The 27628-nt window shown below is 47.6% G+C and overlaps 1 protein-coding gene across 5 annotated transcripts in view; it reads right to left on the bottom strand.

The window, feature by feature from the left end:
* GALNT14 (polypeptide N-acetylgalactosaminyltransferase 14) overlaps positions 1-27628 on the bottom strand; it is a 232784-nt gene that overhangs the window by 66211 nt on the left and 138945 nt on the right. For all 5 annotated transcript variants that reach the window (XM_055252509.2, XM_055252515.2, XM_055252511.2 and 2 more), the window contains exon 2: positions 20632-20801. In XM_055252509.2, the coding sequence (XP_055108484.1) occupies positions 20632-20801 (170 nt within the window). The remainder of the gene's footprint in view (positions 1-20631; positions 20802-27628) is intronic.

Here is a 27628-nt window from a genome sequence, read left to right as displayed (position 1 = left end):
AGACTGCAGATGATGCACGTAAGCACCTGGTGTTTAAAGGGTGCTGAGGAAATGGTAGCTAGAATTGCTATCATCACGCCCAGAGAGTGGCTGAGCCGGCCTGCATGCCAGGTTCAGCTCATTGACTAGAATCACACGCTCATGGTTTAGAAAAGGAAAGGACCATGGAGACCACGCGGTTAAACCTCTTAAACTGGGCCCACCTTACTGACACGCCAGGTGTGGGTTGGAGCCTGAGCCATTGTCCTCCTGGTCTCTGAGACCCCCAGCCTCTGTCCCTGCAGAGTAAAGAACAGGGCTGTACCCTATGAGCTCCTCCAGCACAGGCCCAGGGAGGGCAGGTAGTGGGGTGCCATCCCACACCTCACAGGCTCAAAAAGCTTCACAGGACGCTCCTCCTGCCCCTGCTCACAGCTCAGGAGCCGGGACTCACCCCTTGTCTCAGGTGACCCTCACAACCACCCCTACTCCACAGATGAGCTGAACTAAGGCTCAGAATCTCGCTCGAGGTGGCACACCTGCTGAGTAACTGGGGTGAGGGAAATCCACATCCTGTGACTCCTAATCTGGTGCTCGTCCCTACAGTCTCCCTGTGAACTCACCGGGGTTCAAGGCACCTGCCTTGGAGCCCTACACATGAGTCATCTGTGGTCCAAGGACCAAGGGATGAGCAAGGGGATGGGCAGCAACAAGGTTGAGAGTCCGAGAAAAAAATCCAGAAAGCCAGACATTGTGAGGAGAGTCGGCCCAGAGAGCAGGGTTTCTGTCGGGGAGATCTAAAAGATTAATCAACAGTGAGATCTATTAGGGGCACGAGAGAATGGAAAACCCTGCCAACATCGAGCTCTGGCGCCAGCAGACAGATGAGAAAGTATGTTGATAATTTATTAAAGATGCAGTGTTTTACTGGAAGAAGAGCCAGTGAGCGGGAAAGATCGGGGGTGGGGGTGGGGGACACCGAAGAGTCTCCATGAGCCAGGAGGAGACTCTGGTCTCAGCCTCACCTCCTGGGGAAACAGAATCCCAAGGTCTCTAGACCTGATGGCCACAGCAGCTCATGAGCAAGGCATGCTTCTCTGAGCTGATCGCTGACAAGCCGTTTCTTTCTCTTTCATTTTTAATGAATGACTCAGTGAAGACTCTCAATTTTCCCCAACTTAAACTGGGGCTCCAAGGGCTTCCTGCACTGCCAGCCTCTGGAGCATTCAGTGCCACTTACTGTCCGAAAATGCTTCCAGGAAAGTGCTCTGAGATGTTAAGCCCAGGGTCTGGGGAGGAGTGGCCCCCCTTGCCTCTGCACAGTTACTGCCTCCTGCTCACCCCCACAACACCCCCCACCCCGCACCTGAATATGTGACAACTTGGCATGTCAGAAACATGCTCAGTGATGGTCGCTGTCAGTCATCGCAGTCATGTCATGATGTGTGCGATGCCTTTTATTTTACCCCACAAGCTCATTATATCCTGGCAGCAGCCTACAATGGAGAGCGTGATGATGATCATTGCCACCCCCATTTCATCAATGAGCAGTCAGGCCTCCCAGTGCTTCCGTGGCTTGTCTGCCGGGGCCAGGACCCAGGCCCTCGGACACCCAGACACATGATCTTCCTCCTGGGTGTGCTGCCTTCATGGGAGAAAAGACTTGGTCATAAATTAGAAACATTCAGGATTTTATTCTCCAGCATGAAACCAGGAGGGAGTGATGGAGAGGCATACCCACTAACTCTGAAGTGGAGAGGAGAGCGTAATTATTATTACTGAAATGTCAGTGTCAAAGGGAAGCCGCTCTGGCTTCTTTGGAATTGACAATGGCTCCGAATCTTAAAGGTGGGCTCTGGCATCCCAGACGGGAGTCTGAAGACAGTGAGAGAATGGGAAAAGGTCAGGCAACTACACAGCACAATGAAACGGAAATCAAACAGGCCTGGCGTGGGGCACACTGGGACTGAACCTTCGCTGCTTGGAGTTCCCGGTTTACAGTGATGATGGTATCCACCTCCTGGAAAGCTGTTAAACTACTGCTCATTAAACCTTTCTCAGCAGGTGCCGTACAGAGCACCTCACATATTTACTGCTCACAGTAATCCTATGAGGCTGCTACTGGTTTACAGATTCACTAATGAGGAAACTGAGGCACAGAAGGGCTGAGGAACTCACTCCAACTAGCAAAGGGAATTTGAACCAGGCCTGCTGGACTCCAGCGTTCTTGTCACATGTTGTAATACCTCTGAACCAGGACTGTTCCAGCTGTGACTCAGGTCTATTCTGTGGCCTTGTACACTGTGTATACTCACATGCCCACTCTTGAATGACCAACCGAAGAGGCACTTTCTACTGAGCTCTGGAAACCAGCAGGTGCAGCGACCTGTCCAGGAGGGAGGGACTGGCTGCTGCTCCTGGGTAGTAATAGGAAGATGGGAAACCACTGGCTGGGCTGCCACAGGCACATCCTAAACAGGGGCTTCCACTGGAGTCCGATCAGGTGGGCGAAGAAGTGACCTCAGCAAGGCCCTGGGTGAGGTGGTTCATGCGCATCTATTACTAAACAAAAAGCTATGTTGACCTAAATAGAAATTAGGATTTCCTCCCAAGTCCTGCACTTCCAGCACACATTGCAGAGGTCAGACCCAGGAAGAGAAAATGAATGGGTCATTTTCATCATGTTCCATTTCCCTAATTTCCAGGGCCAGAAAGGCAAAGAAAAACACAAACATAAAACATAAAGTGGGAATGGGACCAAGTTCCTGGGAGAGAGCTCTCTGTCCCCATGGAGGTGACAATCTATGAATCCCAGGTGCAGGTGGCGTAGGCACATCTTTCCCTCCTCCACATCCCTCCATCACTCCATCACCAGTGCTAGCACAGATGGCTTTGTGGACAATGCCTCATCCCTTCCTTTCCTCACCACCAGCCCCAACTCAGAGCCAATGTGTGTGAGGAAGAAAGAATGAGAGGAGAAAAGCTCTTGGCCAATGACCTTTCCAGAACGTCAGTTCTCTCAGCACTCAGGGCAGTGATCTTGCTACTGGCTTTTAGAATCACAGATTTCATTTTTAGATCTGAGAACATCTAACACCTCCACAGCTCAGATCTATGTAAGGAAGCCTGCTCTCAGCTATGAGGAAAAATATAAAACGCCGAATCTGTGGCTGGCCCCTTGGTTCAAACTGAACTCTTTAGAAGAGAAAAATGCAAGCAGTATAAAAAGTATGACAACCATAAAATCAAAAATTCCTTTTAATCTCATTTCATGGGCAACACTGATACACTGTAAGGCATGAAATTTTTATTTCATGTCAATTTTGAAGGGATTTCACATGCAGATTAATTTGTTCATTCACATAAACATATACTGCTCTTATTCTTGCCTCAGTAGCCACCCTCACTTTGGTTACAGAAATCCTGTGTCTCAGAAAAGACCCTTAACATAACAGTGAGATTTGCTATTCCATTATATTGCCACCTTTGAAGTGCTGAACATGTTATTAATTCCAGTGGTCTAGGAAGGGAATAAGTGGGTCAGAACAGAGAAGTGAATTGCTTAGGAACTTGGTTGGGTGCTCTGGTGGGCAGCTTTCAAAGAGTTCCCAGTGCCTACCTCCTTTAACCTCTAACCCTAACCCTGATGAGCATCTTCTCTTGAATGACCCCATGAGATGACCTTGTCACCCACCCTCTGCTTCCCACACCTCAGCCAAGCCTGCTGACCCTCCTGAGTTCCCCAGCTCACTATGCACTATGTGCCAAAACCAAGAGATATTCTCTAATCCTGCCTCTTTCTGCTCCAGACCCAATGTGATTAAATGTAGTCTTGTGCATTTGTCTTCTTTATCTCTCCATCTGGCTGTTTCTCTACATTTCCATTCTGTCTTTTCTAGATTACTGCAGCAACTTCCTCTCTGGCCGTATCCCTTTTCAATCTACCCTGCATGCTGCAGCTAGAATGATCTTTCCAGAACTGTATCTTTTTTTTTTTTTTTTTAATTATACTTTAGGTTTTAGGGTACATGTGCACAATGTGCAGGTTTGTTACATATGTATCCATGTGCCGTGTTGGTTTGCTGCACCCATTAACTCGTCATTTAGCATTAGGTATATCTCCTAAGGCTGTCCCTCCCCCCTCCCCCCACCCCACAACAGTCCCCGGAGTGTGATGTTCCCCTTCCTGTGTCCATGAGTTCTCATTGTTCAATTCCCACCTATGAGTGAGAACATGCAGTGTTTGTTTTTTTGTCCTTGCGATAGTTTACTGAGAATGATGTTTTCCAGTTTCATCCATGTCCCTACAAAGGACACGAACTCATCATTTTTTATGGCTGCATAGTATTCCATGGTGTATATGTGCCACATTTTCTTAATCCAGTCTATCGTTGTTGGATATTTGGGTTGGTTCCAACTATTTGCAGAACTGTATCTTTAACCTCTTTCAATGCTGCCCAACTGCTCACAAAATCAAACTGAGACTCTTAATCATGGCTCACCATCCTTAGTGGCCTGACACCACTTCTGACTCCTGCTGTCTGCACTCTCAAAGTTCTAGCCACATTCTGCTTCACCTGCTCTTTGTCCCCTCTGGAACTTTGCAAGTGCTGTCTCTCTCCCATATATCTGAAATGCACTCTCCTCGTTTCCAAGGCCGGGCTATTTTTTCCTCTTCTAATCTTGGCTTGGAATTTACTTCCCCTGGGAAGCATTTCAGTCTCCCAAGGGTTTTCCAACGTGCCTCTTTAGGACCCTGTGTTCACCCCATTGCTGTAATTTATTACCAAGCACTGTGAAATTACTTTTCTGTCTCCTCTACTGACTGTTGCTGCAGTGAAGGCAAGGACTTATTTGTACGTGTAACCTCAGTACCCAGGATGGTGACTAAACATACTAGACATACGATAAATGTCTGAAGAATGAGTGGAGGGATAAGTGAAGGCGGGAGGCAGGTGAGGCTTACATGGGGTCAAAGCTGGAGAGGAAAATGTCCTTTGCCAAGCTATGGGTGACGCCCTCACAGGGAGCTCCAGAGCAGTAAAAGCTGAGCAAAGGCCAAGGTCAGTGATACAGCAAAGAGAGACCAAAGAAATTGCCCAAACTGAAGAAGAATCTAGAAGCTGAAGTATGGAGCCATGAGTTGGGGAGGGGGTTGGCGATAAGAAGCCTTGGGCTAAGGGTGTCCTGGGGAATATCAGGTGGCATCTGGTGTCCGTGGAGAGGTCTTAAGTTTTGTCTGTTATGCTGGAAATACTCAACTGTGTTTAAAAGGCTGGGATGTTCTTGTTTACCAAAGTTCCAAGAATGATGAAAAATGCCAATGATGAAGCGAGAGGGGAAAGACTGAAGCCTTCGACAGACTGTGGCCCAGACACCCTCTTCTCCTAGACATGCATTATCCAGTAGGGCAACCACAAGCCACACGCAGTTACTGAGCACTGTAAATGTATCTGGTCTGAATGGAGATACACTGTAAATGTAAAATATGCCCAAGATTTCAAGCACTTAGTATGAAAAAAATGTGAAATATTTTACTTATCTTTTTTACATTGATCACATGTCAAAATGTGAGTATCTGGATACACTGGAGTAAATCAAATATATTACTAAAATTAATTTCACTTCTACCTTTTTTAATGTGACTACTGGAAAATTTTAAATAATATGTGGCTCACATCTATTTCTATTGGACATCATTGTCCTAAGTTGTCCCTGAACTTTAATTGGTATATAATACAAATTAAAATTTCAATGTTACTGCTGGATAATGGTTTCTAAGTCTTGGTTTTCTGGTATGAGTAAAATAAAATAAAAACATTATAGAGACAGTAATTAAGTTCGTGACATTTTACTTTGTGGGAAAGTATATATTTTTAAAATCCCATCATTTACCATCATCATAATTTCAAAAAGAAAGTGTATTTAAACACCAGAAAAGGCCACAACCTCAGAATAATTAATAGCTCTTTAAATTGTAAAATTTAGCTTTAAATTGTAAAATTCAGAAAATCTCCCTCCTGTCTCCTCTCTTCCCCAATTCCATGGATCACACCTGCATTCATTTACCAACCGGCATCTGAAAGAACTGCTTAAGGGTTTGTTCCACTGAATTATGACAAGCCTTTGACCACTCTCAGCAAAAAACATAATTACTGAACACAGAAGGCCGGACATCTCCCACTCTTTGTTCTGGAACCAGCAGATCCATCTCAGCTCTCAGTGCTGCTCAGGATAGCAAGTTGACAGGGTTTTTCAATCTCTGGCCCCAGTATACCTCCTCAAGCAGTTCTGCTGCCTGTGCTGACTCGTGCAATCTGGGCTCAGAAGGACCACCTGACTTAAAGAACGTAGACTCCTCTGGCTGCATTTAGAGACCTCCTAGAAATGACCATTACTCCAATGCACCAGGATCCTTCTGTTTTTCCAAACAACTAATCTTGATCTTTTACATTGCCTAGCCCCTTCCAAGTGAGTGGAACACTGAGGTTTGGTGGAAACCCTGGGGGAAGTGGCAGCTTCTGCTCTCCAGGAAGATCAGCAGGTCTATGGAGGCTGCAAAGAGGTTTCTCTAGGGACACTGGCAGGACCTATGTTAGCCAGTACCAAGCACCACCCAGATGGCAGCTGTGTGTGCATGTGCATGTGTCTGTGTGTGTGTGTGCACAAAAGAATCTTCTCAAAAGGCAAATGCAGAGCCTAGCTGGGACAGAAAGAGTGGAGTTGGGCCAAGACTTATTTTTGAAATGTTTCCTAAAAAAGACACCTTGGTGTCTGGGACCAGAGCTCCTTCATGTCTTATTTTAGCCCTGCTCAAATCTCATCATACAACAGTAATAATAGATGACACAATTGAATCCTCACTCTGTCTCAGGTATTCTTCCCAGAGCTTTCAGCCTGCACAGTAACTCTCTGAAGTGGGTGCTGCAATTCCTCCTCTCATGGTGGTGGAGAGGGCAAGTCACAGTCAGTGAGTGGTGGGGCCTCAACATAAACCCAGATGGTCTGGCTCCGCCCCCCAGTCGGTGCCCTCACGAGCTCCACGAGAATGCCCTTTGAAGATTGTCCAGACTCACTGCCTCTGAAACCTTTATTCCATATTGGCTTTTCTCTCTCTCTCTCTCTCTCTCTCTGTGTGTGTGTGTGTGTGTGTGTGTTTGAGACAGGGTCTCACTCTGTCACCCAGGCTGGAGTGCAGTGGCACCATCTTGGCTCACTGCAACCTCTGCCTCTGGCATTCAAGCAATTCTCATGCCTCAGCCTCCAGAGTAGTTGGGACTACAGGCATATGCCACTATGTCCAGCTAATTTTTTTGTATTTTTAGTAAAGACAGGGTTTCACCATGTTCACCAGGCTGGTCTCGAACTCCTGACCTCAGGTGACCCATCCACCTTGGCCTCCCAAAGATCAGGGCTTGGGTGAAAGTCTGAAGGATGGTGGCACCCAGCCTGAGATGAAGCAGATGGGAGCAAAGAGGGTGCTTGCTATCTTGAGAGGCAGGGCAGGAAGGTGTGGGACAAGGAGTACATGATGCTACCTTATGAGGAATTAAGGAGGAGAGACAGGGAGGAGCAGGGAAGCAGGAGAGACTCAACCACCACGCCAGGTCTGGCCAGGCCACGGTTATCATGAGGGTCAGGAGGGGAGAGCAGTTTGGATAATACAATGAAGTTTCCATGGAGATCAGGGATTCCTCTTGTTGCCTCAGGGACAGCAAAGATAAACTCAAGGACATTTACTGATCTTGCCCCTTGCTAGGCCAGTGGGACCCTCACTGCTCTGTGATCCACAGAGTCCCCAGCAGAGTCCTGCTTCCATCACATCCAACGGTGCCCGCTTACTTTGCCAGTCGCCTGGGGCCTCACGTGGCCCTCAGCGCTCCATCCCGTGTCTGCCACCCTCAGCTCAGAGGTCTCCCTCCCACAGCAGCCCCCACCCAGCTGTCATCTCCTCTCCTGCTCTTTTCATCTCTCGTCAAACACATTTTGTAATTGCTGGCCCCCAGCTCTAAATCACTCCCTCTGCTGGCCTTGGCTTCCATCCCCAGTATCTTTCAAGCACAAATTTCACCAGACGTGGCATTGCAGTCGCCTCCTCACTCATTTTGCTTTCCAGTTTTTAAAGTAAGTCTGACATTCAGGCAAATGGAATGTTCAGAGCCAGGAGCCAAGGCCGAGGCCCGGAGCTCTCTAAGAACTTCCCTGCCCACATGCCCTGCACCCAGCCCACCTTGTTCCCAGCTCCACTGTGACTCACGTGAGCCGCAGCACCCTGACTCAGAGCTGGGGAACAGGGTGCAGAGCCAGGACCTCTCTACATTCATCCATGTCACCTGTTTCTCCACCCCTGGCCCTGTTACCTGTCTGCCCTGCCTCCCAGACCTGCTTTGGCCCACAGCTGCGGAGCAGCAGGAAAGATGATGAAGCCAGAACTGTTGCTGGTCCTGATGCCCCCTCTTGCCTGGGTGACTGCAGCAGGACCCAGCTGCCCTCCTGATGTCAGTACTAACTTGACTACTCAGGGCCACAGCTAGCAAACAGTCACCAAGTGCTTACTAGAGGTCAAAGATAAGGCTCAGCATTTGACATCAATCATTTCACCTCACCCTGAGGACCATTATTATTCCCATTTTACAGATGAAGAAATGGGGTCTCTGGGAGTTTGAGTAACTCACGCATGGTCCAGCTAGTAAGTGACACAGATGTTGTATGTCAAAGCTCACAGGACTAGGAGACCTAGCCCAGCCACTCAGCCAACCAGTTATGTTGCCTGGGTCTCAGCTTCCTTCTCTGTGAAATGGCAATGACCTCTTCACCCAAAGGGCTACTGAGGACATGAGAAAGAGATGGGAAAGCACTTCGTGAAGTCCTATAGAAATACAAGGCATGGGCCGGGCGCAGTGGCTCATGCCTGTAATCCTAGCATTTTGGGAGGCCAAGGCAGGTGGATCACCTGAGGTCAGGAGTTCAAGACCAGCCTGGCCAACATGGCAACACCCCATCTCTACTAAAAATACAAAGATTAGCTGGGCTTGGTGACAGGCATCTAAAATCCCAGCTACTCAGGAGGCTGAAGCAGGAGAACTGCTTGAACCTGGGGGGTGGAGGTTGCAGTGAGCCGAGATCAGGCCACTTCACTCCAGCCTGGACGAAAGTAATACAAGGCATGAAGAGTCTTACTCTAAGTGCTTACTGCATGGTTCATCCTCTCCTGTAGGAATTACCCCAGGACCTTCGTGCCAGCACAGAGCCTCCTTGAAATTTCCTCAAGCCAATCCTACCGATCCTGTTTCTTCCTGGCAGTAGAGGCACATGTGTTATATCATAAGAGCCAGTGGTTCTTTGAAGTACTTGGGGGCAAATGGTAATGGAACTTGACAGTGATCCAGGTTTTAAAGGGACCCAGCTCCTTATTCTAGACAGAAAAATGTGGGCAGGTCACCAACGTTTGCAGTCAAGCTGCCTTCTACGTGATGTGCCAACTCCAGGAGCAAGCAGCTCTGCTGTTGCTGTGTTTAATAGGTCTGGGACTTTCAGATAAGTGAGAAGACATGTCAAACCAGCCTACATGTGCACCTCAGTCTGGGAGAGGTCTGGTGACCTGCACTGCATGGAAGCCATGAGAGGGTGGAGAAGGCCAGTGTGAAGAAATGGAAAAGGTGGCAATAAAAAGGGCTCTGATGCTCTGCAGGGCCCTGGAGTCCTGTTAGGAAGGGAAGTGTGTGAAGGGAAAGAGGGACCCAGGGCAGGGGGAGGGGCGGCACTGCTGAGCAGGAGGGCTTCACGTTTCCGGAAATAGCTTCCAACTTACTTAGTTCCTAAGCCAATTCCCGCATACTGTTACCGGCAGAAGTATTTTCAAACCAGCAGACAGAGCTGGAAGTGACCTTAATAAGCATCTCCGGCTTACTTCTCTCATCTTACATAGGAGGAAACAGACACCCAGGGAGCTGAAGGCATTGTTGGGCAGTATCTTAGAAAGGGTTTGCACCCTCTCAGGCTCAGGCCAGTTATTTTTTCCCCTTACTTTATCATGCTACCTCAAAATGTTGGACAAAATGGCAAAAAATAACCAGAAGAAAGGCAGGTTACTGAGGGGGGACTGAGAGCCAGGCCCTCTGTGCTTGGTTCTTGGGCAAAAGGCATAGACAGATGCAGAGAGAAGGGGAAAAACGCTTGCTCGGGCATGCAAATGGTCAAGAAACTTAGGAAAATGTGTGCCACTTCATTGATCGGCAGGGAGAGGCAAATTTAAACCACAATAAGACATCACTACTCCGCCTCCCGGTAGGCAAAAATGAAAGAGACAGACAACTTGGAGCAACAGGGACTCTGCTATAAGCACTTCATTAAATATTTGATGATATCTACAAAAGCTTCTAGGGGTACACCCTACAGAAATATATATGCCTGTTCACCAAAAGACAAGTAGAAGCTTAATCATAGGAGCTCTAGTCATAAAAGCCAAGCTGGAAAAACCCCAAATGAGCATTGATAGTCAAGTAGATATAGAAATTGTAATATATTCATATAAAGAAATACTACACAGCAATGAGAATGAACAAACTGTGTCTTGCAAAATGTGGCTGAGTTTCACACACAGAAGTCTGAGGGAAGCCAGATACACATGAGTACATACTGTGTAATCCCATTTATATAAAGTTCAAACCAAGCAACATCAATCTACAGCTTCTGAAGACAAGGTAGCCACGGAGGATTCTGATGGGGCACGGGCACAAGGGTGGCTTCTGGCAAACTCAGAATATCCTTTAACTTGATGCAGGAACATAAGTGTGTTCTCTTTGGAAAAATTCTTCAAGATATACCCGCAGGAGGTGTGTACTTTTCCATATGTATCTTATATTTCAATAAAAGATTTCCTTGAGAAAAGATGAAGAGAGTTTCTGGTGTTGGGGCAGATTTTGGTTGTGTAAGAAGATTTCAAAAGCCACTAAACTAGGACATAGAAAGCTCAGGAAATAGACAAAAGCTGCAGCCAAACTCAACAGCATTGTCTTCTCCACCCCTCCTGTGTTCCGCATAACACTGAGGAGAGCACCCCCGGAATGCAGAGTGCAAATCCAGGGAATCTTCTTCACCCCTTTTCCTCTGTCCTTTAAAGACAGATAATTCAGAGGCGAGAGAACTGATACCACACTGCCCTTGGTGTTACTGAAACCCTGAGTTCATGGGCCAGGGCTTATTTTCAAAGCTAGCTTAAGGGGCCATGCCTCCCATGGAAAGTGATCTGTAAGGTGGGGAGGTACTAGTGGCCTGGGGAGGGTAGTAAGGTAGCTCCCACTTGTCCACCTGGGGGACTTATTCACTGGGGGCATTCAAGTTCCATGAGGGCAAACTTTCAGTCTGTTTTTTTTTTTTTTTTTTTTTTACTGATCTATACCTAATGGTCTTAGACTCAATAATTTGTTGAATGAATTATTCCTGGCACATATTTAATCCAAATCAGCTTTCCATCCTGGGCATTGAAAATATCTCTACATCTCTTTCCACATCTCTTTCCCCTGCCTCATTCCCCAGGTAATGTGAAATGTAGGAGGCAAACTTAGGGAGGGAGAAGGGAAATCTGTCCCCAGAACAAAGACCACTTGGTACCTTTCAAAGCCACACAAGGTTCTTCTTGGGTTACCTGCCCACAGGCATTTGGCCCAGATGGCAGAACACCAGATGACACTATTTATTGAATTAGATGGCTGAAATATATTATTTTAGTACCTCCGGGCAAAGCTAAAGTATAATAATCAAGCTATCTTAATTAGGAAACCCAGAATCCTCATCTATCACCTCTTCTCTTTCCCCAAATCACAAGTCAAACACACACACATGCACACACACACACGCACACGCACACACACACTTTCCTCTAACTCAGTGAACTTTAGACATAATAAAAAGTTTTATGTTTGTGACAGAATAAAATAAAATATATGGACCCACAATCTGAAAAATTGATTTTGTGTTTCAGCCAAGCATGGACTAGCTGTGTGACCCTGGACAAGTCCTCTAACCTCTCTGAGCCCGGGTACCCTGACCTAGGTGTGTGGTTAATCTGCTAGTCTTGCTGTTCTGCTCAAGTATGTGCAGCCCACGCTGGTGCTCAGTCTGGAAACCCAACAGTGAGTCTGGGGGTGAAGGACAGACTCCTTTTCCAGGCCCTACCAGCTCCTTCTCCCCTAAGACTAGCTCCTGCTTCTCACTGTTCCTGCCTCACTTCAGAACGAACTCCCCAGTGGAAGATCCAATGTCCCCACCCTGAGGATGAAAATGCTTTCAGGCCAAGTTCTCATATCAGGCTCTAGCTCCTGGGCCAGCCGCCTGTTCAGCCTGCACTTTGTTTGGGACAGTTGTCCAGCCTTGGGGCAGGGGCGCCACTCCTGCCTGGTACTCTTTTCTCTGTCACACTTTGGCTTCCTTCCTTCTGGCCGTGGTGCTGGCCAGGAATGTGTTATTTAGGGCATCTCCCAGGGTTGCTGTGACAATGAGGCAGTGACAGTGTGAACATGGAAGCATTCCAGGGTTTACTGAATAAACTCTAATCTCCTTATCCTGAATTCAAGACTTTGCCACAACATGTCCCCAAGTTATCTTCCAGAACATTCTCCCCCATTCCTCCCCTCCATCATTCTACACCCTAAGTAAATTGGACTTACTCCTATAAAACACTGGCTCTTCTATCTCCTTATATTTCCTTATGCTCTTCCCTCAACTTGAAATGTCTACTACCTGGTTAAATCCTATGTGCCCCACTCGCCAGCACACTAACTGCAGCCCACGCCATCTCCTTCAAGAAGCCTCTGCCTCCCAGCCACGTGTAAATTCCTTCTCCTTCACAGGCCAGCCTAATGCTATTTTGTCTTTTTCACAGGACAGCTCCTAACTCCTGTGCTGTGCTGCATGGCCAAGACAGAAATAACTACACCCAAACCAGGGACAGGGCAGGAGCTGGGTGCCTGAACACTGAGGGCAGGAAATCCGTGTATTAATTCCAAGAACAAGGGTATGGCCTTAGCGCAATCCACACTTGAGCATCAGGAATTGGTCCCATGTCTATTTCTCCCACTAGGCCATGAGCCCCTGGGGAGTGGAGCCTAGTTCCTAACACAGGACTTGGCACGTGGCAATTGCTCAATAAATGTGTGGAGTAAAGGAATGAGCAAATGAGTGAGTGAATGAATATATGAATGAAATGTACAATGCAAGGTTAACGTTAGCAGGAATTCACTAGGAAACAAGGTGCAAGAAAATAAATTAGCTAAGGCAGTTTAGATGAATTCTCATCAGTGTTGTTGACTGGTCCCCTTTTGAAGTCTGAGGAGTTACCCCTTTGAGAAATCTCCCTGAAACTCAAAAAAACAGGCACTCAAAGAACAGCAGGAGGGGCCTGCAGGTTCAGGATTCAAGGAAATCAGGGGACCAAGACTGGGGAGGAATCCTGACCCAGAGGCCCTTGCTAACTCCTGTGCTTTGCTACATGGCCAAGACAAAAATAACTACACAGAAAACAGACAGGGCAGGAGCACCTGTGGCCATTCCTCCCCTCTTACCCTGGCAAGATGGTACGGCAAACTGCCCCGGGCTGTGGACACAGTTCTGCTGCAGAGCCACTTCCAGGATGTCCTGCAACTCTTCCTGCTCTTCCCTTCCTCCCCCAGAGGAGGAGATGCTCTGGAGTGAACTCAGAGATCAAACTCAGAGATGCTCTGGAGTGAAGGCACTTAGGCCCACTATCAACAGGCTCACATCCTGTATTGAAAAGTGGCACACAGGGGACCAGAATGTCGCAGACTGGGATAGCTTGTTTGCAAAAGCTAAGTGTCTGTATGGGCTCCCCCTCCCCTCCCCTCAGCCTTGGTGTGGAATCACTAACGCTGTGCTGAGCTAGTGGAACAGCCTTGACAACGAGGGAATATGAACATTTTTTATGCTTTGCCATTCCAGCTGTAAAGATTTTCATCCTATTACTGCTAAGTGACGAGTACAAGGAGAGAAATGATGATGATCTTTGGCAGCTATTCCAACCGAGTAAATAGAAGGAGGGAGAAATGCTATGAGAGGCTGGGCCACTGCCCCTTCATTTCCCAGGAGGAAAAGGAGCCAAGGAAAAATGTCTTCCTGGTGGGATGCATCAAAGTGTGGAATTTTCCCTCCAGGCAAGTGATGGGCGCCCCACTGTCTGAGCCATTTAGCACCGCACTGGACAAAGGCTGGGAGAATATGTGGAAGAAAAGACACAGATGCAGCCAGGCCAGGCAGAGGTGACCCAGTGAGGCTTCCCCAGCTAGAGCTTCCAGCCCATGGCTCACGAGCTCAGTCCACCCTAAACCTGCTCCCTGCAATCAAAGCAACCCCATAATAGGCACTGCTAGCAAGAACATACATATGCTTTATCAAAATATTCCCTCCCTCCTGGAGGGGTGTGTCTCTATTTGTGGCTGCTTGTCTGCCAGATGTTTTATGTACCACTTGGATAATGGCAAAACTAACTGTTGTCACCAGAATGGGGTGATGGGATGGAAGTAGGATGACTGGAAAATGAGAACTACTTGTTGGACCGGTCAATGCTTTATGTACTGAAATGTAATTGTGGCTAATAGTTCTCTATTGTATTAAAATGTAATTGTGGTTTTTTCCACTAAAGGTAATGGCAAAAAACGCAATTACTTTTGCACCAACCTAATATATGAACAGCAGAACTCCTCTGGACAGTCATCTCAGACTCACCCCAGCTGGAAGCTGTCTGTTCCTTACAGTGATTTCGTTATTTAAAGCACATCACCTACCTCCCACCCCCCGTACATGTAGCCCCATTTTATTCATCTTCGTGATCTCACAGGACTTAAGCAGTGACCTGGAAATGAGGGCTCTCCTCTGTGTTAGCAGAATTGTTGACCTCATGAGGGGAAGTTGGAGCTAGGATGTCCCCAGGCAAGCTCCATGTTTTGTTCAATTGAGGTGAGTGGGGGCCAGTGTATGAGCATATATCTGGAATGAAGAGACCATAAATGGAAGAATGCATTCATCTATAATTGTGTGGAGACTTGAGGAATGATGAAGCTTCAAGGTTAGCCAGTCCAACACCTTTATTTCACAGCTGACAAATGAGGCTGAGAGGAGCAGGGATGTGCTGAAAGCCACTCGAGGGTACCTTGTTCTTGCCTTGTCACCTAGCCTGAGACGAGGGATGAGAGGACAAGGCTGCAGCAGAGACATGCATGTCTACAGGCTGATGACAGAGGTTTCCATCTCAACAGTGAAGATCACATCAAATGGGTGTAAGGGGTGAGGTGGGCATGGGAAGGCCGCTAACCCCAAGCATGAATGAGTAGGGCATGCCTGCGAAGCTGTAGAACTTACCTTTTGAGCCATACTGGATGTGGCATCACTCCAGTGCCCACCGCCAAGGACCCTGGAAATCCTGAGAAAGGCTCAAAGCCTGCCCCTGTCTTAGCTTCTTCTACTCCTGCCCTCTGCTATCTCACATTCCACATAGACTGGACTGTCTCTCGTAAAATACCGTGGACTTCACAGGCGAAGAACCAAAAGAAAAATGGCTACTCACTTTCATTCCAGATAGGGAAATTAAGCCCCCAGGCCTCTCTGGGCTTCTTTTATCACATGGTGCCCTGCATGGCTTGCTTGTAAGGGGTCCACACTGCCGGTGCATCTGGGGATTCAATCAGCACCGCTGCCTGCTGGGCGAAACTTCTACAGCCTTGCTCCTTTCTCCCCCTCCTCACCCACCCGCTGCCTCCCCCGTCATGTGGCATCTTCAGATTCCTGAGCTGCTCACCCCAACACCCGCCCTCCTGGCAGCACTTGCTCTAATGCTCAGCTAATAGTTCTCTGTTTCAGGCGCTGTCCAAACGCATCCTATAAATCAGAATCCAATTACTGTGGTAAGAAAATTGGAAGCAAATTTAATAAGCTCAGACCCCTCCCACATGCGGTTTCTTCACCCTTCTTTTTTCAGTAATGAGAACTCTTTAAGGGAAACGCATTTTTCCTTTAACTCAGAGTCTATTCTCTTGATTCCTTCTACAAGGCCCCTGAGGATCGAAGGGTGAGGAGAAGGGGCTTCCTTTAGCTCCTCTTTTCCTTGCTACATGTAAAGCAGGTGGGAGAGGGTGGTCAACTGCTTTTCCAGTGTTATCCTCCCTTTCGTTTTTTCAACATTTATTGAATTCCTATCACACACAAGGAAAGCACTGTAGGAGATGCTCAACATGTTACTCACCCCAGAGGGCAACTGATATCAGTAGGACCTTAGGCATGATGGGAACACAAAGGAGGCCCAGCAGGGGCAAAGACTGTATCAATATGATTGGGTGTCCTCAAGGAACCAGAGGTCCAGAGTGGGCCAATGGCAATGGGGCCAGGAGTGACCCCACAGTAGGAGCTTCTCAGGAGATGTGACGTCAATTGCTAGGAGGATGGCAGGACATGGAGCCTGTGAATGAAGGAACTGGGAAAGGAGGGAGGAGCAATAAGGAACCAGAGAGGCCAAAGTCTCCGCAGAGCCTGAGACAGAAGTCATGTCAGTGGAGAAATGGAGAGGCTGTAGTGTTTGGGGAGGTGGTGGCCTTATTGCAGGGCCTCTACTCTCTACTCAGACCCTCAGCCTTTTAGCTACACAAGTCCTACCTATGAACTTCACCTGGGCCACAAAAATAAGCCACAGGTACAGGCTGATGCTCTGTGGTTTCTAAACTTGAGCCGGCATCAGAATCACCTGTAGCTCTTACCGAGACACAATCAGTTCAAATCGCTAAACTCCACCCCCAGAGTTTCTGATCCAGTAGTTCTGGGTGAAACCTGAGTTTGTGTTTCTAACAAGTTCCCAAGTGATGCTGATGCTGGTGGCCTGCTGGTTTGGGAAACCAGAATTTAAGAATGGTTGTTCTAAGTCCCTGCTATTCAAAGTGTGATCCACGGACCAGCGGCGTTGGTATGACCTGGGAGCTTGTTAGAAATGCGGACTCTCAGGCCCCATCTCAGACGTACTAAATCAGATTTTAACAAGATCCTCAGAGGGGTTCTTTGTTTGCCTATTTAAGTTTAAGAAGCACTTACCTAGAGCAGTGGTTCTTAACCCTGGCTGGGAAGCTTAGAAAAGAGATAATTCAGCTGGTTGGAGTCTGGATACCAGCATTGAAAGAAAGCACCACAAGTGATTCTTGTAAGAAGCCTGGATTGAGAAATACTATGATCGATGCTAAGGACCAGCACCCCACACTCATGGGGATTTGACACCACTCACTCCCATTTCTCTGGCATTGAACCTGACTTTGAAACCCACCTCTGTTCTCCTCTGCCCCTCTCACTGTCCCTGACAACTTAGTGATCTTAATGCTCTTTCCTGGTACTTGGGGTATAGATGTGTGCTCCGTTTGGGGGTTTAGTTGCGTCTATTGCCTGATCATTTTGAGTTTTCTGGCAGATACCTCTCCTTCCATTCCTGGCCCTTCAGTATCAGCCTGCCCATATACCCTGTAATAATAGCAACAACTAGAATTTGAAAAATATTTACTATTAGGTAGGTAAATACCTTATATATATTTTATTTGACCTTTATAAAAACTGAATTAGGTAGGATCATTATTGTGATTTTTACCCCTATTTTCCAAAAGAGAAAACTGAAGTACAGAGAAGCTAGGCAACTTTAAGTTTACTCCTAGTCAGCAGCACAACCAGGACTGTAAACAGGGCAATCTGATCCCAGGATCAGTATCCTTAGCCCCTGGGCTGTTACTGCCTTCCATTCAACTCTGCTTTGACAAAGAAGGCTTGGCCTTGTCTTGTTGCTGGTGATGAGGTTGATAAAGCATGTTTACATTTCATTTTTGAGAACTTAGGTAAAAAGCAGGGCTGGATTTACAGCAGAGATCTTCACTGCAATTTCGCCCCCAAGGGGATGTCTATGGCACGGTTGGAGACATGGTTGTCACAACTTGGGGAATGTGCTACTGGCATCTAGTAGGTAGAAGCCAGGGATGCTGCTCAACAACCTACAATGCACAGGACACCCTGTGACAAAGTATTATCTACCCCCAAATGTCAGTAGTGCTGCAGAGAATCCCTGGTCCCCAGAACACAGGTCACCAGCAGCATTAGCTGTTCAGTTCTGAGGCAGACAGGGCCCAAAATGCCCCAGGGCCCTGTCAGCCCAGACAGGCAAGCTCCAGGAATTGCATCAGGATGAAGCCAGGACACAATGGGGAGGCTGGAATCACAGAAGGATTAAGAGACATAGCTGATAACTCCAACCTAGAGTCAGGGTTTCCCTGAGGACCAAGAGCTGGAAGTGGGAGATCCTGTAGACAGAAGGGCCCAGTTGAAAGAAGAAAACAGCTTCGCTGGCAGTCTTTGGAGCTCTCATCACCACAAGGGTGACACCAGTATGGTGACTAAACTTGGCTTGGAGATGGCTGATCCAATTGGTGGCCCCTCGCAGTGCTAGCCTGGGGCTTTGCACATAGTAGGTGATCTATACCCCTAGATGGCTGCTGGTCCCATGTGCTTGCCCTTATTCTCAATCGCCTGACCTTTCCTTTTCCTGCACATTCAGAGTAAGTTCTTTAAGTCTGAAATTCTCTGAGTAACACAATCCCAGCTCCCACAGGGCAAGGCTTGTGCCCTGAGGCAGACATATGGCTGATACACTTTCCCTTTTTGTCTTCCCAAAGAGAGTCTAAATTCTGTCTAAATCCTCTCTTCCCTTCTTGCTGTAATCCCAGCAGATCACACTTTCTTAACAGATGGAACACACTGGGCTAGGTGCAAAGCCTGGAACTGGACACTGTGAGCTGGGCTCCTTGGAAACAGGCTCAATTCTTCATCACCTACCACCACATATGCCCAGCCCTTGCAAAATATTAGTTTCTGCCTCTAAATGGTAGAAGAAGGTAAGTGCAGAAACTAGTCCTGCTCAGGGTATCCCCAAGTACCTGCCTACTCAGTGAATTACTTGTTGCCTTGTTTCTGCAGGTGGGAGCAGCCACAGGTGTCTCTCAGGGGGCTGTCATCCAGATGCGCCAGCAACTTTCCTGGCTAGGAGACCTCCCTTTGTCCCTCAAGAAAGCCCTGGCCTCTGGACTCAGGACAAGGGTCCACCTGCCTAAGACCCACCAGAGCTTCTCAGGCTCCTGTCTCCTGTCTCCTCCCTCTTCCCCTCTCTCCTATATGCAGTTTCTGCTCGGGGAAATACAATAACCTAATATTTAAATAAAATTCTCTCAGATGCCAAGGATTAGGACAAGTGCCCAGGAATTTAAACAGGAATAATACAAGACTCTGACTTTCAGACGCTTTCAGGCCAGAAGGGAGCAAGCAGGTATAGCCCATGCACTGGGTCTCTGGCAGTAGGGGACTGCCAGGAACTGCTGCTAAGGCAGAGTCTCATGGGTCCCTTCAGGGGAGAGTTAAATTCACAGAAAGTCAGAGTTAGAAGAAGCTGTAATATCATCTAGTTCACCCCCCTTGCTATATTCGTAGGGAAACCAAGACTTCAGCTGCTTTTGGCAATGATGGTGATTAACAAGGACTGGTTGAGTCACTCCAAAGCATACATGCTGTAGAAGACAAGGTTTCCGAGTAGTGCAACCTAGTTGGGGAAATGGAGTCCGCCGGTCTTCACAGGGTACCAACTTAAGAACTGCCAGAGGAATCAGCCTCATAAGTCATGAAAATTCCTGCTCTACTGCTCATAAACCCCAGTTTCCACAATGTGAGTACCCATGGACCCAAACAAATATGAGGCTAAGAAGCTAACACCAGTACCACAGCCTCTCAGCATGCCAGCCTGCTATTTAAGGCTGGTGCAAAGTCAATTTCCTGCAGCAGACAAGGAAGGCCCACACAGGACTTTGGCATTTCTGGGCCCCAGTTTGGAGGCCAGGAGCCCGGGAGTGGAGGAGCTGAGATTGAGGTTGACCTGCTTACTAGGTCTTACCAGGGAGCATAAGGGCTGCTATGACTCTAAAAAGGCAGAAAGTCTTCACAAGGCCTCTGCTTGCTAGGAAACAAAGCTTTCTACGTAGCTCCAGGCCTGATCTCTGCAACCCACTGAAGGCATGGCCTGACTAAAGGCTGGCAGGATGGAGCTGTGTGAATGAGTCCCTCCACAGGCAGACAGAAGAACCAATGGCAAGCTGGCTCCTCTTCTCACATGGCAAAATGTCCAACGGCTGGCACAGGAAGGCTCTCTCCCAGTCACAGAAAACACCGCCCACCTACCTACCCCAGGGTGCAATCGTCCTGCCTTCCCCTATTTTGGAACCCAGCCTTGGGTGTGGGATTCTGCCAGGGAAAAACAGGTGTCAGCTGTAATGTTTTTGGTGCTCTATGGGTTCGTGTCAAATGATCCCTGGGGTGAGGAGCAGGTTAAAGTGAAAGAAGCCATGCCTGCCCCCAACCTCCTGGTGGGAATTGGGGGGTTTAGGATGGCTCTCAGCAGTAAGCAGTAGGCAACACAGACAGGGTCAATCACCAAATCCGAATCCCTTTAGTGTTCAACCGGCAGCAGATGGTCCAGCCCAGTTCTTAGCACTGAGTGCTGCACACAGCAGGCCCCAGATCAAGCCTGCTATTGATCTCTTTTGACTGCGGGGGTAACAGAGTGGGAGAAGGAGGAAGTACCTCAGATGGCGAGTGTCCGGGACGGCCCGATTGCTGGAGATCCGCTCACTTTCCCGCTGGTTGAAAGCATACAGCTTATAGGGGTCGTCACCAACGCGCCACTTTTTGGCATTCAGATACCGCCGCTCATCAAACTGGTCCCACAGGTCGTCCCAGTCAGCGTCCGAAGGCTGCGTGACACGAATGGGAAGTCTGTGAGAACAGCTCCCTGTCCTCCATTAGCCCCCGTCTGCCTAACAGTACCCAACCCCAGAGACCAGGCTTATTCTGGCAAGGTTTGGCTCAAAGATGGGGTCAGAGGCAGAACATCAATGAAACCATCAGCAACAATAAAAACAGAACGATGACAACGACGGCTGCCACCATTTTCTGAGCACTTCTATATATTGGGTGCTGTTCTAGGATCTTGACTCACATTACTTCATGTAGTTCTCCGAGCAATTCTATGAGAGGGATGCTGTGCATACCCTTATTATACAAATGAGATAACAGCCTGGAGAGGTAAGTACCTTGCCCAAGATCCCACAGTTAGGAAATGGCAGAACTGGAACTTGAATTCTAGTATCCCAACCCCAGAGGCCATCTCTCCAGGGCAATCTGAAAATACCTGGTGTGAAAGTGCTGGCCCCATGGCTGGCACAGAGTTTCATGAATGACTGTCATTCCTCCTCTGCTGTAGAAGAGCCAGAGATTGGAAGGAAGGAGGAGTTCCATCTACAGTGGTGTGCTACTCACCACCACCCTATCTGTTCCTTTCTCCCTCCTACCCAGGAATCTGGTATTTTTAAGAAGCATCAATGGGGGAGTGAGTAATAACCCTCACCGTACGTGGATAGAGCACTTTAGAATTGTAAGGTGGCTTCTGTATTCATGATCTCATTTCATCTTCACCAAAACCTTCTGAACTGAGTAGGGAAGATGAAGTTCCAAAAGGGTTATTGGCTTGTCTGAGGTCGCACAGGTGGAAAGGGGCAGAGATCAAAGCAGAGCTCAGTCTCTTGGGCTCCTCCAGCAGAGGAGGCAAGGGAATGCCTCCTAGCCACAGCCTAGGCTGCCTAGAGTGGGTCTGCCCTGCCCACACCGGTTCCACAGCCAACAGACCGTCCACATAGCTAGCAGGAGGTGTGGACTTCAAGGCCTTGAGAAGCTGGACACTTAAATTTGGTGGTCACTTCCCAATGCATGTTAGCACTCACCCCTGGGGAGGAGCTGGCCTGTACCTGAAACAATTCAGAACTTTCAGGTTCATAAAACATAAGACTCTGTGTTTCCAGGAAGAATGTGCTGATCAGATTCTGATCTGGAACATGAGGGTTGTTGGTATCCTGGGGCTGACATTGTCCCTGAGGGAGGGATGCTCATTCATGTGTTACTGACCCCAGTGGCCGTGCAAGTGTCTCAAGCTGCCCGGGTACTAAGGGCACTGAGCTGAGAGCTGCCCATCCCATTACTGAGTAGAATGCACCTCCTGCACTCGGGAAACCTGACCAGGGTGGCCCAGGGCAGGATCCACAGACAGCAGTGCAGGGGCTTGGCCCACATGGCAGGTTAAGAGGGGCTGCTGGCCAGTGTGCATGTTCATCTGGGCACCACGGTGAGCTTATCCAGTAATTGATCTCTCTGTCTCTCTCTCTGTGTTATCTCCTTTTTAAAAACAGCATTCTCCTGCTAATAGCATAAAATGAAGCTTTGGAGACCAGAGATTTTTATCCAATAATTGATTTTATTAATGTCCTGTGATACTGCAGCTACAGAACATTCTAGAGGAAATCAGTGGGGGTGTGAAACCCCCAGCCTGTGCTTTGCAATGTCACAGCCTGATAGCTATCACCTCTGCTTGGAACATCACCCCACAGTAAACTTGAAATCCCATCCTCATGGGAAGGGCCGTAGAACTGTCTCCCACTGGCTTGTTTCCAATTTAATTCATCGCAATTTTCTAAATAAGTTGTGAGCCCTTACAGTGCTCTGAGCTAGGGAAGAGTGATGTGGAGCTGGAAGGCCCCTGCTCTCGAGGGGATTGCAACATTGCAGAGAGACATGCATGGAGATGCCTGTAACACACCACAAAGTGAGTTCAATTACATGAGCACGATGACAAGACTATGGGAGCAGAGGAGTGAGGGGAACTGGGGACAGCTTCTTGAGTAAGGTGTCAAATGAGTTCAATATTGAAGGATGAGTAGAGATCTTACTTTGCTTAAGAGAGGATAGAGAGGGAAAATAAGTATGTATCAAAAAGCCAGATAAAAGGCAATATATTAGTCAGGGTCCTCTAGACAAGCAGAACCAATGTTGTGTGTGTGTGTGTGTGTGTGCGCGTGCGCACGCACATGTGCATATGTATACAGCCACATACGCATAATAACAACATTTCAGTCAATGACAGACTGCATATACGACAGTGGTCCCATACGATTATAATACTGTCTGTTCACTGTACCTTTTCTGTTTTGATACATTTAGATACACACATACTTACCATTGTGTTACAAATGTCTACAGTATTCAGTATAGGAACAGCTGTACGAATTTATATTATAGCCTAGGAGCAACAGGCTATACCTTACAGCCTAGGTGTGTGGTAGGCTCTACCATCTAGGTTTGTGTAAGTATATCCTATGACATTCACACACAAGGATGAAATTGCTTAATGTTTCTTTTTTTAGAGATGGGGTCTCACTCTGTCACCCAGGCTGGAGTACAGTGGCTCAACCACAGCTTATTGCAGCCTCAAACACCTGGGCTCCAGCGACCCTCCTACCTCAGCTCCCAAGTAGCTGGGACCACAAGTGTGCACCACCATGCCCAGCTCATTTTTTTACGTTTTATCTTTTGTGGAGACGGGATCTCACTATGTTGCCTAGGCCGGTCTCGCACTCCTAGCTTCAAGCAATCCTTCCCCCTCAGCCTCCCAAAGTGTTGGGATTACAGGGGTTGCCATACCTGGGCACTGCATAGTTCTATATGATCTTTTATATATATAGTTTAAGTTGACACAGAAAAATATGTATTATAAATAGGAATTGGCTTATGTGATTATGGAGGCTGACAAGTCCCAGGATCTGTGGTGCTCATACTGGAGATCCAGAAAGAGCTGATGTTTCCAGTCGGGTCTGAACGCAGGAAAAGCCATGTCGCAGCTCAAAGACATCGACAGGAGGAATTCCCTCTTAGCCTTTTTGTTCTATTCAGGCCTTCAGTGAATTAGACGGGGCCACCAACACTGGGGAGGGCAATCTGCTTTCTTCAGTCTACTGATTCAAACGTTCATCTCATCCAGAAACACCCTCGCAGACAGAACCAGAATAACGTTTGACCAAATGCCTGGGCACCCCGTGGCTCAGTCAAATTGACAAATAAAATGAACCATCACACGCAGGAAGGCCCAGAGAAAAAAAATCTGTTCAGGGAATGGCTAGCTGAGGAATGGCAAGGCTGGAATGTGGATTGCAAAGAGGACATGAGTGAAAGAAAACTCCAGAATGTAGCTGAGTCTGCCTGAAGCAGGTCATGGAGAAAACGTCTCTGGCCACACGTGGAGGACAAGGAGACCAGGTGGGAAGTGGCCTCAGCCATCTAGCCAGGTGGGAAGGGACACTGGAACTGGGGCCTGCCTAGTGGGTCATTGCCTCCCTGTGCTGGAGAGGCAGGTGGAGGGGCAGGCACGCATGACGACACCAGAGAGGGTGGGCACAACTGACCTCTTGGCCTCACCCCACCTCTACTCTCTATTCACATCAGATAGAGGCATGGGCCCAAGAGGGCCCGAGGCTGCTGGTTTCCCTACAGGGCAGCTGAACATCCCAGCATCCCTGGCTGCAGTGCCTTCTGGGAGCACCACGTGCTGTGAGCTCTCCAGAATTTTGGAACTCTGGAATTCTGGCCCCCAGCAAGCCAGAGCAGCAGCCAGGCTGGCATGAGAAATTGAAAGAAGTCATGGAAGGTGTCCTCGGAGGGGCCTGTTCCCCTCAGACTGTCACGTGCACAAAGCACAGTCATAGTCTGCTGCACTGAGACCCCCTGAGGGGGAACAGCCCCTACTGGGAGCTGGGCTTTTCTACAACAATATCTGAATGTATTAAATAATGGTGAAGGTGTGTTTAAAATAATACCACTACATAAAGAATAAATAAAATAAAATAATATCACTATTTCAATAGCACTTTATATTTTATAAGGCAGCTTACTTGTATATCATCACGGAATCCTCACCCAACCCCTATCTGTGCAGGGCAGGACCAGTTTAGAGAGGTTAGGTGGCTGACCCAAGGTCATCAGCTGTTAAGTGATGGAACCACTGATTTAAACCTCCCAACACCAAAGACAGAAACAATAAGAAGCATCTCCTCTACTGAGGGTCAGTAGGCAGAGAAAGACCCTGGGAGTTGTCTTCCAAGCTCTTCCATTCATGAGTCCCCACATCCAGCTTCAAGAGTCCAAAGTGCCACAGGAGGGCACAGTGTGGGGTGTTCTGGCCACACCATCACAGGACACCAGCCTCCTCCCTGACTCTGCATGGGGCCTTTGCAGTACATTGTATCTATACTCTGAATTCCGTTTCCTGGCTCATACAAACATCCGAGAAAGCTTCTGAACACACATGCTCACCTTCCCACACTTCCCTGGTGCAGGAAGTGATACGTCCCTGGAAAACAAGAACAAATACCCAGGAGCTCCCAAAGGGCTCCACTCAGAACTGGGCCCACTCCTGTGGGGCCTTCATCAGCACCCATGGCCCCCAAGCAAGCCCCCGCTTCACTTTCTGACCAGAATTTATTCAATCTAGAGGGAATGTGTTTCAAAAGTATGATGCCACAAACAGAAAATACAAACGTTAATCCTGTTTAAAGTTTTATTTTTAATTAACAAATAATACCTATATATATTTATGGGGTACAATGTGATGTTTTGTTACATGTAGACATTGTGGAATGATCAAATCAGGCTAATTAACATTTTTATTTCCTTAAATATTTATTTGTGATGAGAACATTTAAAAGTCTCTGTTCTGGGCCGGGCGCGGTGGCTCACGCTTGTAATCCCAGCACTTTGGGAGGCCGAGGCGGGCGGATCACGAGGTCAGGAGATCGAGACCACGGTGAAACCCCGTCTCTACTAAAAAATACAAAAAAAAATTAGCCGGGCGCGGTGGCGGGCGCCTGTAGTCCCAGCTACTCGGAGGCTGAGGCAGGAGAATGGCGTGAACCCGGGAGGCGGAGCTTGCAGTGAGCCGAGATTGCGCCACTGCACTCCAGCCCGGGCGACAGAGCGAGACTCTGTCTCAAAAAAAAAAAAAAAAGTCTCTGTTCTGGCTATTTTGAAATATGCAATATATTTTTATTACTAACTATAGTTATTCCTCCTGTCTAACTGACTTTGTACTCTTTGACCAACATCTCCCCCAGCCTCTGGTAACCACTATTCTACTCTCTACTTCTCTGAGTTTGACTTTTTTTAGGCTTCACATATAAGCGAGATCATTATTCAGCCTTAAAGGAGCAGGAAATTATGTGATTTGTGACAACATGGGTGGATATTATGCTAAGCGAAATAAGCCAGGCATAGAAAGACTAAGACATAATCTTTTCAACAGAAACTGTCTAGTTAAGTCTGCCAAACCCCTGGCCAAGACCATTGCTTAAATAATCTGGCATCAAAAACTAAAGCTCGACGGCACATCCATTAAGTTGCTTAATTTCTCTCCTCCCACCATGCTTCAAGGAGAAATCTTGAATCTCCTTTTCTCCTTCCTTCCCTGGGACTGTTTTTACTCCCTCTCACTTCAAGCAGATTATCTGGCTCTGAAATCCTGGTGTATCCCTCCCTTCTGTTAGGATTTAAAGCTGTTCTACATTCCCACTCATGCTTTTGTCTCTCTCCCTTCTTTCCTGAGCTTGGTACTACTAGCTCTCTCTTACTGCCCCAATTGTCTTCTTTTTCACCTTGAAAATGAGAAACTCTTTATCCCTTTGATACAGCTTCTATCCTTCCGTGAACTGTGTCTCAAATTTACCCTGTAATAAATCAGCTAACACCCAGGAAGAATACTATGTGTCATAACTATTTACATTTAATATTCACAATAATAGGTACCAATATTACCTTTCCACAATTGAGGGTATGTAGGCACAGAAATAACAGGTCCCAAGTCCTGTGCCCGATATCACACAGCTTGTCAGTGCTGGAGCTGGGATTAGAATTCTGGCAGCCGGCTGCAGTCCCCATGCTCTTTGCCATTAGGCAGCAGGGCCTTATCACAGCCTCACTGCCATTTTCTTGGACCATCTTCAAAGACTCACTATCTGTGCATTTCTTGTCATTTTCCTCAGCCAACTTCTTTCTTTGATTCAGGCTATTCCTCCTTCAAAGGATGTCTGTACTCCCTTCACCATCAGCCCCTCTACTCTTCACTCTCCTAGCTGAGAAACCTTCTCATCCCAGCAGTGAGCTTATTCCTAACAGCCAGGACCAAAAAAGGAGGTATTCTGCAGCTGGATTCCTGCAAGAAGGTGGGGATGTACTGCTAGGTTAACGTAGAAGAAGGTCAGAGTAGAAAACAGAGAGGTAAATTCTTATTTAAAGAAGATATCATGCATCTATCCATCCAACGTTGGAAGCTTCAGCATAACATGCCACTGCCCCGTGGACATCCCTCCTGGGTCCAGCCAGTGACACAGAGGTCCCAAATAGCCCACTCCAACCTTAAAGAACTGTAACTTCTAGATATGTCCTTCTTATATTGATCAAGAATCTGTCTCCTGGTAATATCTCCCTTTTGGATCTGGTTATGCCCCCATGGCCATTTGGTACTAGTCTAATCTTTCTCTTTCATAGTCTTCAAATATTTAGTGGCAGCTATTATATTTCCCAGATTTTCCAACCCCTGGTATCATCACTAAGACTTGCACCTCCGAAAAATTAACACACAGGAGTGTGAAACAGGTAACTAAGGGTCTAACTGTTCTAGACCAACTGAAGTCAGATGAGTTCATCA

Source organism: Symphalangus syndactylus, chromosome 18 (genome assembly GCF_028878055.3).
Source record: "Symphalangus syndactylus isolate Jambi chromosome 18, NHGRI_mSymSyn1-v2.1_pri, whole genome shotgun sequence".
Classification (NCBI taxonomy): Eukaryota; Metazoa; Chordata; class Mammalia; order Primates; family Hylobatidae; genus Symphalangus; species Symphalangus syndactylus.
The sequence above is the reverse complement of the archived record's forward strand: the minus strand, read 5'-3'. Positions and strand labels throughout refer to the sequence as shown.